Source organism: Oreochromis aureus, linkage group 7 (assembly GCF_013358895.1).
Source record: "Oreochromis aureus strain Israel breed Guangdong linkage group 7, ZZ_aureus, whole genome shotgun sequence".
Lineage (NCBI taxonomy): Eukaryota > Metazoa > Chordata > Actinopteri > Cichliformes > Cichlidae > Oreochromis > Oreochromis aureus.
Genome location: NC_052948.1, coordinates 17,761,410 through 17,774,037, shown reverse-complemented (window position 1 = coordinate 17,774,037; position 12,628 = coordinate 17,761,410). Strand labels below are relative to the sequence as shown.

At 41.3% G+C, this 12,628-nt stretch overlaps 1 protein-coding gene across 16 annotated transcripts in view; it reads right to left on the bottom strand.

The window, feature by feature from the left end:
- The window catches only part of LOC116332652 (neuronal cell adhesion molecule-like), a 74,318-nt gene that overhangs the window by 6,154 nt on the left and 55,536 nt on the right, over positions 1-12,628 (bottom strand). For 7 of the 16 annotated variants that reach the window (XM_031755677.2, XM_039614617.1, XM_039614614.1 and 4 more), the window contains 15 exons: positions 12,487-12,598; positions 12,239-12,405; positions 10,553-10,700; positions 10,244-10,368; positions 9,925-9,951; positions 9,039-9,140; positions 8,377-8,574; positions 8,009-8,079; positions 7,553-7,778; positions 7,289-7,404; positions 7,001-7,202; positions 6,176-6,298; positions 5,613-5,789; positions 961-1,020; positions 616-726 (listed from right to left, as the gene is read on the bottom strand). In XM_031755677.2, coding sequence (XP_031611537.1) covers positions 616-726; positions 961-1,020; positions 5,613-5,789; positions 6,176-6,298; positions 7,001-7,202; positions 7,289-7,404; positions 7,553-7,778; positions 8,009-8,079; positions 8,377-8,574; positions 9,039-9,140; positions 9,925-9,951; positions 10,244-10,368; positions 10,553-10,700; positions 12,239-12,405; positions 12,487-12,598 — 1,965 coding nt within the window. The remainder of the gene's footprint in view (positions 1-615; positions 727-960; positions 1,021-5,612; positions 5,790-6,175; positions 6,299-7,000; positions 7,203-7,288; positions 7,405-7,552; positions 7,779-8,008; positions 8,080-8,376; positions 8,575-9,038; positions 9,141-9,924; positions 9,952-10,243; positions 10,369-10,552; positions 10,701-12,238; positions 12,406-12,486; positions 12,599-12,628) is intronic. The other 9 variants (XM_039614615.1, XM_039614616.1, XM_039614619.1 and 6 more) reach the window with 5 other exon arrangements.

The following is a 12,628-nucleotide window of genomic DNA, read 5'->3' as shown; positions in this document are numbered from 1 at the left end:
CCTAAGCAAGTAAAAGTACATTCTCACAGAACTGCCGGCATAGTTGCAGACAAAAATGCCGTATACGTTATCAAACTGGTGGTGATCCTCTTTTGCGCTGAGCTTTTAGGGCCACTGCAGGTACACAAATGGTAATGAGCTGAATATGAGATGTGTTGTGACTGATGACCACAATAATTAGGCTTCTGATAGCAAAATTTTGCAAGATTATGATCTATTATTGTGATCTTCCCTAAGTGAATCTATTAAAATGGTAGGTGTGAGAGAGCCATACTACAGTGCTGTTCATCCTCTCTGCAGGTGGATAAAAACAATGGAGAGTACTTCAGTCAAATTCAGCTGGCATAACAGGAAATGTTTGTGCTGCCTTTTTGGACGTTTGTCTACATACGTTCCAGCCAGATTGCCAAGGGAACTGCACGCATTAACAGCACTGGGTAATTAGCAATCCAATCACAGAAAGCGTTGTTTATCACATCCGGGTCTGCACTGGCCAGAGCCAGCATCAGCATGACTGCCAATATTTCTATTCACCTGCATAAGCCAATAATGAAGTAGGAGTCTCTTGTCACCTGTGCATGAAACTGAGAAAAATGTTGGCGTTTCTTTGCTTACTGTCATTTAGTCTGTATTGTGCACTAAAGTTTTTCTCCGGGCCCCAGTACTCCCAACTGATCAGGGCCCAGTCTTCCCCGATCATGGAGCTAATGTTTCCAAAAGGACTTGCTGAGCACACAAGAGAAAACACAACCATCAACATGAGTCTGTTGGTCAAAGGACAATCCAATAACTGTCAATCAAATGTTTTGCTTTTGCTACAGTTAACATTAAGTGCACTAAGCTTCACCAAATCTAGTTTCTCACTGCTTTAACTATGCCAACAAAAACAGAGGACAAAAATAACTAATCATCACTAATCAACAGACACTGAGGTTACTAATATCACAGCAGAATCTGTACCCTTGTGGGGTGGACCATGTGGAGATGACCGTGCAATAGGATGAAGGGATTGGGTGCTTCCTGTAAACAATATGAAGAGGGGTAAAGATGGAACCACACACATGTGAGTCACACAGAGACACGCAGAGACACCACAGATGCTAAAGTCATTATACAGAGAACACAAAGTTCATTGGCATGCCATGCGAAGCCCCTGGCATGCAGCAGGAAAGCATCACCAGCGGCCACTGAGGAAGAAGTAAGAAGGGGGTCAAAATCACCAAAGGCACAGCGAAAAAAAAGGAAGAAAAAAAAAGATGAAGAGCAGCTGAGCACTTTGAAAAGACTCATCTAGTTTTATCACATGGCATTAAAAAAGTACATGTCACAGAGCGTCTTTATCTGTGCAGCTTTGAACTTTCCCTGCTTTGAACTCCTCAGCCAAGCATTCTGGTTGGCCACAGAATTGGACAGAGGCGAAGGGAAGCTGCTCAGAGATGAGGAGCGCATGCTTATGGTGGGTTTTGCAGCTATAGCTGTATGTGTAAAGCAATCATTTGTCTAGAAACACCACATTTATGTCAACCTGTGATATCAGAGCCTGCAGAGAGAAACAGGACAAAGAGAAACAACCGGACAGGGATCATTATGAGAAGACAACCACCCACATCCCCAAACTGTGTCTTTTTTTTTTTAGACATTTATGTGGCTGCAAATTTTAGTATTAGACAAAGATAACCTGAGTAAATACAAAATGCAGTTTTAAAATGATGATTTCATTTATTAAGGGAAGAAAGCTATCAAAAACTTCCCTATGTGAAAAAGCAATTACCGTTCTCTTGTTAAGTCATGAATGAACTGTGATTAACCACATAATCAAGCTGAGCCACACCCAGTACTGATTACTGCCAGACCTGTTGAATCAAGAAATCATTTAAATGGAACCTGTGTGACACAGTGAAGTAGGCCAGAAGAACTCAAAAAGCAACACATCATGCCATGATCTAAAGAAACAGCTGTGGAAAACAGTTGTGAAACAAAGTCACTGACATCTATCAGTCTGGTAATGCTGGGCATACACTGTGCGATTTTTGGCCCATTTTGAGTCGATTTTTCAGTCGTGTGACCGTTTTGGTGATCGGCCCGAGTTTCGCCTTCATCGTGTGTCGTGCATCGTGTAGTATACATGGGGTAACGAGAAGCGATTAACACCTCACGACCAGCTCCCGATCATCAATCGTTTGATCGTAAGAAAATCAAACCTGTTTGAAATCCTGTCGGCCGTCGTGAGGGTATCACTGCAGCCTCGCACACTGCGCACGCGCAAACACAGAAATGAAAGTGAACAGCCGGAGCAACACGGCAGTGCAGCGTGTGATCTGGACACAAGCGATGGAGGCACAACCTGTAGAACTTTGGCAAGCTCATCCGAGCCTTTTCGATGTGGCCTCACAAAATTATCACAACCACAACAACCGAGAGCGAGCGACAGATTTTCTGTTATCTCCTTGGTGGCTGCTTATCGGGGCCTGGAGCCTGGGGCTCGCTCGGGCCACTTCGGGGGTGGGGTGCCCTCGGCCTCTCGGCCTGGGGCTCGGTCACTCTGGCACAGCTGGCTGCCGGCGGAGCTCACGGGCACGTCACTGCAACCCCCCTTGGCTTCTGCTCCGCGGCTGCTGAGTGACCCCTCATCTGGGACCTTCCTCAGCTCTTTCTGGGATAGTGGCGCGGCTGCCCCTCTGTTGGTCTTCCTTGGTCTCTTGTGTTCTGGGGGCCTCTGGATGTCTGGAGTTTTGATCTCCTCCATACTTGCTTCATGCCCTGGAGGACGGGGCTGTGGCTCCCCACACCCTCTACCAGATCATTACATGAAGGAACCTTTTAAAAACAAGCGCGTCCATGCTCACAGGTGTACACACGGGTGCTCACACACACAAACTACACTCTTTTTGGCTCCTACCTCAAAGCACACTGTGCGCTGTTGATCTTACGTGCTGCACAATAATGTTTAATATTTAGTATTTACTGTTATATTCCCATATATCATCGTGATGTTGTTTATTCTATTGCTCTCGTTTTCTTCTGCTTGTTTTCTTTTTTCTTTCTCAACAGGTGATCCAGGTGATCGATATATGTATTTTTTGCTCATTCTGTTGGTTTTTGTTTTTTGCCCTTTATCCCCGTCCCTCTTCTCCGCTGTTTTTTCCCCCTCTTTCTTTCTCCTTTTTCTTTTCCTCATTCAAACTGTCCCATATCTAGCAAGTGAAAATACAAAAAAAATAAAATAAACAATAAAAGGTGAATCAAATAGACCATTACGGCAAGGCTGGGATGGTCCATTTGGTAAAGTAAATCCGTTGGGCATCTTTCTTCGCCTTTAGACAATAATTCTGATGGCAAAAGAACCAAACGGGACAGGCAAAAAAAAAAAAAAAAAAAAAAGATTTTCTGTTATAACCTTCATTTTATGGACGCACAGTGTGAGCACTCAGGTCGCATCAGAGCATCGGGCCGTATAGTGTGAGACCCTGCATCATGACCTACGAACTTCTAACCCCTGCGAGTCAATCGTGCAGTTTGAGCAGAAGCTGAATAACGCGACTAAAAAAATTGCACAGTGTATGCTCAGCTTAAGGGTTACAAAGACATTTCTAAGGCTTTGAGAATGAACCACAAATGGAGAAAATCTGGAACACTGGTGAACCTTTCCAGGAGTGCCCGGCCTATCAAAATTACTCCAACAGTGCATCGATGACTCATCCAGGTAAATGGTAAATGGAATGACTCTTATATAGCGCTTTTCTACTCTCCCGGAGCCCTCAAAGCACTTTATACAACATGCCACATTCACCCATTCACACAAGCACTTCCTTCTATGCTTTTAAGTGCTTACTAACTAACAATCACACTCATTCATACTCCAATGGATGCATTGGATCTTGCCCAAGGATACTTGGCATGCAGACTGGGAGAGCCAGGGATTTAACCACTAACCTTCCGATCAGTAGATGACCTGCTCTTCCTCCCAAAGTACAGTCACCCCAAAAGGTTTGCATCCCGTTACATCTGGTGTAAAACTAACTTTCATAAAAAGAACATCATAGCAACACTCAAACATGGTGGTGGTAGTGTGATGGTTTAAGGCTACTTTCCTGCATCAGGACCTGGACGACTTGCCGTAATTGATGGAATCATAAATTCTGCTCTCTACCAGTAAATCCTGAGGGAGAATGTCCAGCCACCAGCTCATGCCCTGAAGCTCAAGCATGCTTGGGTTATGCAGCAAGACAATAAACGGAAACACACTGGCAAGTCAACCTCTGAATGGCTAAAAAAAGCTCAACCATGGTTTTAGAGTGGCCTAGTCAAAGTTCAGACTTAAATCATATTGAGAGGCTTTGGCCTGACCTTAAATAGGCTAATCACTCTCAAAACCTTCCAGTGTGGCTGAATTAACACAATTCTTCAAGAAGAGTGGGCCAAAACGTCTACACAAACACTGTCAGTTATCACAAATGCTTGATTGCAGTTTTTGCTGCTAAAGATGGCACAGCCAGTTATCAGGTCTAGGAGGCAATAACTTTTTCACACATGGGTAGATAGGTCTGGATAACCTTGTCCCTTAATAAATGAAATTGCCATTTAAAAACTGCATTTTGTATGCACTTGGGTTATCTTTGTCAAATATTCACATTTGTCTGATGATTTGAAAACTTTGTTTGAAAAACAAACAAACAAATGAATCAGGAAGGTGGCGAATCATTTTTTCACTGCACTGTAGATAATAAGATTATGGTTGGAAAATACACAAGAAAAAGGCCTGAAAAACCATGCAGTACAGGTAATATAGTCACAAATGCCAATCTGATGTAAGGAGCGCCAACTAGTGGCAACTTCCCATTTGATCAACTGTATGATATGGTTTCTAAAGATAGTGAAAAACAAGCATTTTCAAACTTTCCCCAGAAAAATGTGACACCTTCAATTTCCCACAAACCACAAATTATTCAGTCTAAACTGAAACGAAAACATAAAGTCTGACCCGGTGAATATTTGGCATTTTCGTTTAAAGAAATAACTTTTTTCTAAATTGCTGTTGTCAGCTGATTTTCTGACAGCTAATCCATAAAGTCTGCAGTAACTGAATGATGAGCAGCTTCAAGCTACACAACAGAATTAGAGGAATGTTTGACACCAAACAATTCAAACTGGCAAAGCATACACAGCAAAGCAGTGCAAGCTTCACACAAGCTAAACGTGTTGCACAGTTCTGCTGCAGCACACCAGGACTCAGGTTTGCTTATCCACTTCACCAGAGAGGTCTCTGAGGCTGTGTTTTGGGAGGGGCTATCCTTAGATCGCCAAAATTATCAGAAATTTTTAAAAGGCTAAAAGCAATTTAAGCAAATATTTACCAGACATTTACTGAATTCTAAAAGCAAGATAAATAAACAAATCTGGTAAATAATATGTACTGGAAAATGTTCTGATGGGCAATAATACAAACCAGGCACATGCTCTGTAAATTATTTACACGCTTTCATGCTCTTACCTCAACAAATACAGAACAGAACATATATATTAATCTAATATTTATCCACATCTCCAGTGGGAGAAACATGAAATCTAGTTAGAGCTTTTTTCTCATATTTTTCTTGTATTTGATGACTTACCTTCCTCCCTGATGATGACAGCTTCCTGAGAAATGGCTGCACCTGCTCCAGCGCCTGTTTTCGCATTCAAATAAAACTTGTAGCGTGTGCTGTACTTGAGGTTGGGCAAAGTGACAGAGGTCTCATTGGCAGCCAAGGCCAGCTCCTCCACTGGGCCCAGTTCATTGGAGTTATTTACTACAGAGGTGAGGGATGGGCGAGAAGAATAATGGGGTGGGGGTGGAAGTTGGGAAGCAGTGGGGTAAGTTGAATAGAGAGTTGGGTAGGAGGTAGGTGTAGATGGAGCGTCAGTGATGACAAAGGTGGAAATGGAAGTATTTGGGGTGTAGGATTCAGAAATAGAAGGCAGGAATGACCAAAGTTGATTTGTTATTTGTGTTGTTTTAATTTAGGCAAAAACCAAAATGCTCTTAGGCTACGTATTGATTATCATTTCTGTCTAATGATCTGAACAGAATGACAGCACAAGACATGAAAAAGATCGACATACAAATCTACAAACTACATGAAGAAGATGACACTCACCAGGCAAAGATGCAAAAAACGTAAGAAAAAAGCCTCACCTGGCTGATATTTGAGGGTATACCCGGTAATGTGCCCATTATGGTCATGAGGAGGACTCCATTCAAGGGTTAGAGAGTCCAGGTTCGAGTTAGTGACTATCAGCGAAGTAGGAGACCCCGGCACTGCAAAAAGACATAAATAACGAAACCTTGCACAAGTTAATTAAAAAGCAGCTAAAGATAGAATGTTTTAAATAAATAGCTGAAGAGACAGTGTGTGTGTGTGTGTGTGTGAGGCGGAGTTCATTGAGGATTTCTGGGTTTTACTATATGCAGAATGCCCAGTGTTAATACTCAAAGTCTGCCTCCAGTCAAACAATGCGCCTTGCTTATTTATATTTCATTCTGATATTTGACCTTCAGTGTACAATAAAGCTTGTGCAGCACTTAAAGGGAAAAATTTCTCCTACTTACAAAAATTGCTTTGTGTCATTACAATTAGACTGGATGGCAGTAATAGGTGAGCCTCCAGTGCAAAAAACACTGAGCAAATGTTTGTATATATACAGATTAAAATAAACTGCAGAGAATCGTGAATAAATTAATAACTTAAATAGCCAGACTTCTGATTGTATGATTTAGAGCATAGATCAGTTACAGATGGAAAGTCATCATTTTCTATTTGCTAACCAGTTATGTGACATTGTTTTACATAGATAAAACAAAGCTGTCATTCAAGTGGTGCTAATTTGCTACCTGTTCCTGTTCCAGTTATGATAATGAAGACTGAAACTATACTCTGGGTCATTTTTAACAAAGTCTACTCTCATATGAAAGAAAAAAAAAGACACACAGACACGAAGGGTGTGCCTTCCAATCTCTTACCTCCCTCGGGTGTCTTAAACTGCTGGGTTACACTCAGGGGGCCCTCTCCTTTTCCATTATAGACCCTTACGTTGAACAAGTACAGACTGAAGGGGTGTAGGCCAGGCAGCATGCCCTGGGTATGATTCCCACTAAATACAAGAATGTCCTGCTCCATGTGATCAGGATTGTGCTTGTAGTGGTGTTTTCTCCAGTACGACACCTGAAAGCGTGTAGATTTAAATGACGCATATAGTACAACTGGTGGAAATGGTGCACGTTACATTGTCTGTGGTTCTTATACGGTACCTTATATCCTTTGAGATTTCCGCGTATTAAATGAGAGGGCACGGGATCCCAGAACACCTCTACCAGGGTGCTGTTTCGCACCACAGCGTGCACATTTTCTGGAGCTGCTACGGGCACTGTATAGTAGATGGGGAACACAGCATTACAACAGCAAAATACAGAAAAAAGGAACATACTGAGAATATGTTATAGGTTACACACCAGCTGCATCACCCGCAGGCTCTTGAGCATAATCTTTTTTTTAAAATAGACAGTCTTACTCACAGTCCTCTCCTGAGTAGCCGTGGGCAATAGCAGGGTCAGGTCCAAGTCCGTGGTCGTTTACAGCCTGAACCTTAATCTCATATGGAACAAACGTGGGCGTTCCAGACACAACAAACTTGGAATTGTTGGACACGGTCACTGTATTCCATTCGCTTTCTACCTTCTTCTGCCTCCACATCACTCTGTAGTGAAGCCCGGGACCATTAGACTGGAGGTTTGTCAGTGGCTGCAGAGGAGAAAGCTTTAATGTAACTTATTCTCCATGGGAAAGCTTCCGTGGACAACATGTAATAGTATAGGAAGCTGAAAATATAGTTTTGCTGAATGACAATAAAGTGAAAAACCCCATAAAGAAAGCTCATAAGACCACACAATTACAAAGTCAAGCTCTGCAGTATGAGAAGACTTTAATAAATGCCTGAGGATTAAAAGGATCAGCCTTATGCTGCTTATTACCTTCCAGGAGATTACAAGATTGTTATGTTCAGTTCCAAATCCCTGTACACCTGTTGGGTTTTCATCTGGACCTGAAAAATATATCATTAAGGACACAATTAACATCTATTGGATGGAAAATCTTTCTTAGATAGTGCTTATAATCTGGTCTGATTTACTTTTACAGACTTTAGTGTATGTATGCATACTGAATCTTACAGTACTTTAATGTCTTCACTTTGATACACAACAGCTTTGATATGGCATCTGTTAGCCTAACGCATTATTTAATGCATTAGGCTAAGAAATGGATATATGGAGAATTACTTCATACAGGAAACTGCACCAAGAAAAGCAGAAATCACACAGTCAGTCAGCTGATTCTGTACCTGCAGGTTCTGTCTTGTACATCCTGGAGGGGCGGCTGGGATTGCTGAAGCCCACCGCGTTGAGAGCCAGAACTCTAAAGGTGTAGTGAACATGCGGCGACAGTTTAAGGTGAGCTGTTGTCTTGGTTCCAGGGACCTCAGTAAGATTATGCCAGTGACCTCGATGGTGCAATGAGTCTTCATATTGGATCAGAAATTCTGTATTTAAAAAACAAGACATCACACCTTAAATAGTGTCTGACAGTATATTTCCATAAATGGAATTAAAGCCCTCGGGTTTTTTAGGATACTTTAATTCAAAAAGCCTAGCTTAACAAAAAAACATCCACTTTCGGCAGCACTTTGAGGATTCAAGAAAATAGCGGATTTAGCCCGCTTTTTCAAAAAATGATGAGGGTTTTCATCACCCTGAGGATACTAATTGACAGTAGAGAAGTAAATTTTCCAGTAAAGTTTGGAAAAGTCTTTAAGTTCATTTCTTTTCTTTTTTTGCCAAAAGGCAAATTTTAGACTTTGTTATTGGTTACTACTGGGTGTGGCCAATTTTAAAGATTTTGTTTGCACAAAAACATATAGAGCAATATAGGCCAATAATAAGGTGTACATTCACATAAAACCCACACAGAGAGCGAGCCAAACAACACACACACACATAAACATACTCTGAACAGGGCTGTTATGTTCATCCCCAGGGGTCCACGTGAGCTGAACACTCCTCTTTTTCTGGTCTGTCAGTTCCAGGTCTGTCGGGGGATCGGGTCGCTCTGGGAGAAATACAGCACAAGCAGCAGCATCAACCCGTGTGCTTGGGATTATATTCATAGTGGCTTCATTCTACAGGAGATGAAGGGCTCATGCTATGAACAAGATGGAGCAAAAACAAAAAATGAAGGACGTGTCGGCCATGTTTCTGTGAAACTGAAACCATAATAGATGCTAATTTGTTGATTTAACCAAGCACACCTTTGAGTTTCTCCTTTATTTCTGTACATCTTCTACTAGATTGTGTTATCTGGGCTGTAATAAACATGCAGACATTGCATCATGCATATGAAAATCCCACTACATAATCATTCCGCATGAAATCGAGTCTCAGGCTCACACAGAGGTTAAATTGATGCTCATGTTTTGGAATTAGGTGATAAAGTGAAATGCACGCCTTGAATAAATAAGTGATGAGGGCAACATGTATTTGGAAATATCCCAAGTGGTGCAACGGGGAGATGTCTGCTTTACAAATGATGTTTGCATTCGACTGTGAATAGAAATTTTTTTTGGCTTGAGTAAATGTTTCCACCGGTGGTTTAAAGCATTAAAACATTATGCATATTTGGCGAAACATAAAAAAAATATCTGATTTTATAAAAAATAAACTCTCAGAGACAAAAAGAAATAAATGGTAGAACAATAAAAATGAATTTAAAAAAGCCCACACACATACACAATAATGCTTTGTGATTTTCAGGTCAACGCATGCTGCATTTCACAAACAACACAAGCGCACGTCTGCAGAGCACATCTGGGTGCTCTTGTGTGCTGCAGGTTTACCGTAGACAACAGCTGGTGTTGTGGCCTCTGTCAGGTAGGAGGGCAGGAGTGAAATAGGGAGTTTTAAAGGTCAGTCATTCAGAAGAAAACAAAGAAAATAATCTGGCTTTTTTAGAATGAAGCACACGGATATTTGTGCCGCTGACTAAATCTGCTCTCGGCATTTAACCTGGAAGCGATGAAAGCTAATATGGTGGGTAAGTTATTGGACAGGTTACCTTTTCTATGAGGAGCTGAGACAGAGAGACGTTAAGTGTCAATCATTTGTGAGTCTGTTTTATAACTGAGCAGTTTTGTAGCTGTGCACACCATTACATACCTACAACGGTGAGCTTAGCAGTGGCTGAATCGTGGTCCAGAGTGGTGTTCATGATGCAGGTGTACACTCCTGCGTCGTCCTCTGTAACATCAGTGATGGTGAGGCTGTCCGAGTCCACGATCAGTCTGCAAAAACAATCAGCAGATCGCTATGAACTGTGTTTTTCCTTCTTTTACAACATTCAGTACACAAAAGATCCTGCATATATCCATAACAGTACACAAATACCAGACAAAGACCTGATTTTTATTTATTTTTTAACAGCAGGCTTCAAGAAAGAAGACATCTCCGGATATAAAAAGCTCTGACCTCTCATCGTCAGGCAGCTCTCCATCATCTTTGAGCCAGGTCATCGTGGGAATGAGCGAAGGGTCATGTTTTACCGTGCACTCAAACACCACAGATCGGCCCCTCTGGACTTCTTTGTATTCTGGCTGCTTCAGGATTCGGGTTGGCTCTGTTGGGGGAAGAATAAAGAGGTCCAGGCTCTGTGAAACTGCCACGTGTTTGCTCCAAGCTAGGTTCTTATTTAGTAGCTGACAGATTCAAAATGCAAGTGTTGAAACTGAAGCTTGCCATAGATTCATTTTGTGCAAGTCATCTCAGTGATTAATTAAGGGATGCTGACTTGTACATGATGACTGTCAGTGGCTCAAAATAGAACAGATTTACATTAAAGAAACAGAAAAACAGTCAAATATACAAGCAGTTAAAAATAAATAAATAACTAATTTAATACACTTAAACAACTTCTTAGGCTACACTCACTGGCCACTTTTTTAAGTACACCTGTTCAACTGCTTGTTGACGCAAATATCTAATAGCCAATCGCATTACAGCAACTCTTTGCATTTAGACATGTAGGTATGGTGAACTGAGCATCAGAATTAGTGAAGGTCGCCGGTTCGATCCTCGGGCTCTCTGTCCTGGTCGTTGTGTCCTTGGGCAAGACACTTTACCCTACCGCCTACTGGTGTTGGCCAGAGGGGCCGATGGCGCGATATGGCAGCCTCGCCTCTGTCAGTCTGCCCCAGAGCAGCTGTGGCTACAACAGTAGCTTGCCTCCACCAGTGTGTGAATGTGAGAGTGAATGAATAGTGGCATTGTAAAGCGCTTTGGGTGCCTTGAAAAGCGCTATATGAAATCCAATCCAATCCATTATTATTATTATCATTATTATTATTAAGAAAGGTGATTCAAGTGACTTTGAACATAACATGGTTGTTGCTGCCAGATGGGCTACACTGAGTATTTTAATCTACTGAGATCTTAGCATACAGTCACCTAAGATTCACAGAAATTGGTGCAAAGAAAAAAAAGAAATGAAAATTCCTTCTTGATAACCACTTGTTACAACCAACGTATGCAGAGGAGCATTGCTGAATTGACAATCAAACAGATAGCAGACCAGGAAACAAATTGCACAGGTTCTCTAAAACTGGAGAATAGACGTTTAAAAAAATGTTGCCAGGTCTGATGCTTTTTATCAGCAGTTCAGGCTGTTGGTGATGAAGTAATGTTGTGGGGGACGTGGAATCCTTTAAAAAGCAGTTAAAAACTTTTCTGTTTAAACAAGCCTTCTGTTGATCAACACTTTTTTTTTATATTTAACCCTTTGTATTGTTTATATTGTCTATTTTATTACTTAATTACTTTACTTACTTACTTTACTTCTTGGCATACTTCGGGCCCCTTAAGACCAACTGAGTATCATTCAAACTATTTACAGTAACTTGTAAATAGTTACAAGTTAACTATTTAACTATGTTGAATTTATACCAAAAAGAATTAAGGTAACTGTAAAGGCAAAAAGAAGGTGTAACCCAGCACTAGAAAGGTGTATAATAAAGTGTAAAGTGTCTAATGTGTCAAGTGAGTACATGTTATACAAATGCATATCAAGAGTTTTATTTAGTATAATTTTGGGGCCTGTTATTAAAAACTTGTTAAAATTATTAGCCAAACGAATAAAAATTCAGAGAGGCGCATTCTTACCTTTGACCTCCAGGTAGACATGATTCTCATAAATCCCAAGACTGTTTGTGGCAACACATGTGTATTTGCCATTGTGTTGTGCTTGAGCTATGCGAATCTCTAACGTCCCGTTGTCATGAAGAATGTAAGGGTCTTCCTGCAGGATGCTGGACCGAGTGTCTTTAAACCTAAAGCACAAAGTCCGTTGTTTTTCAGTTAGTAAAAGAAACACAACACAATTTTCCTCTGTTAGTCGTTCGTTCATTCACCATGTAATTTTTGGCATAGGTGATCCAAAGGAAGAGCAGTCTAACAAGGCCTGGTGGTTCTTGATGATCTGGTAGACTTTATTGGGTGGTGTCAGCACTCTGGGTGGCTCGGCTGCAATGAAGCATTATTGCCATTATTGCC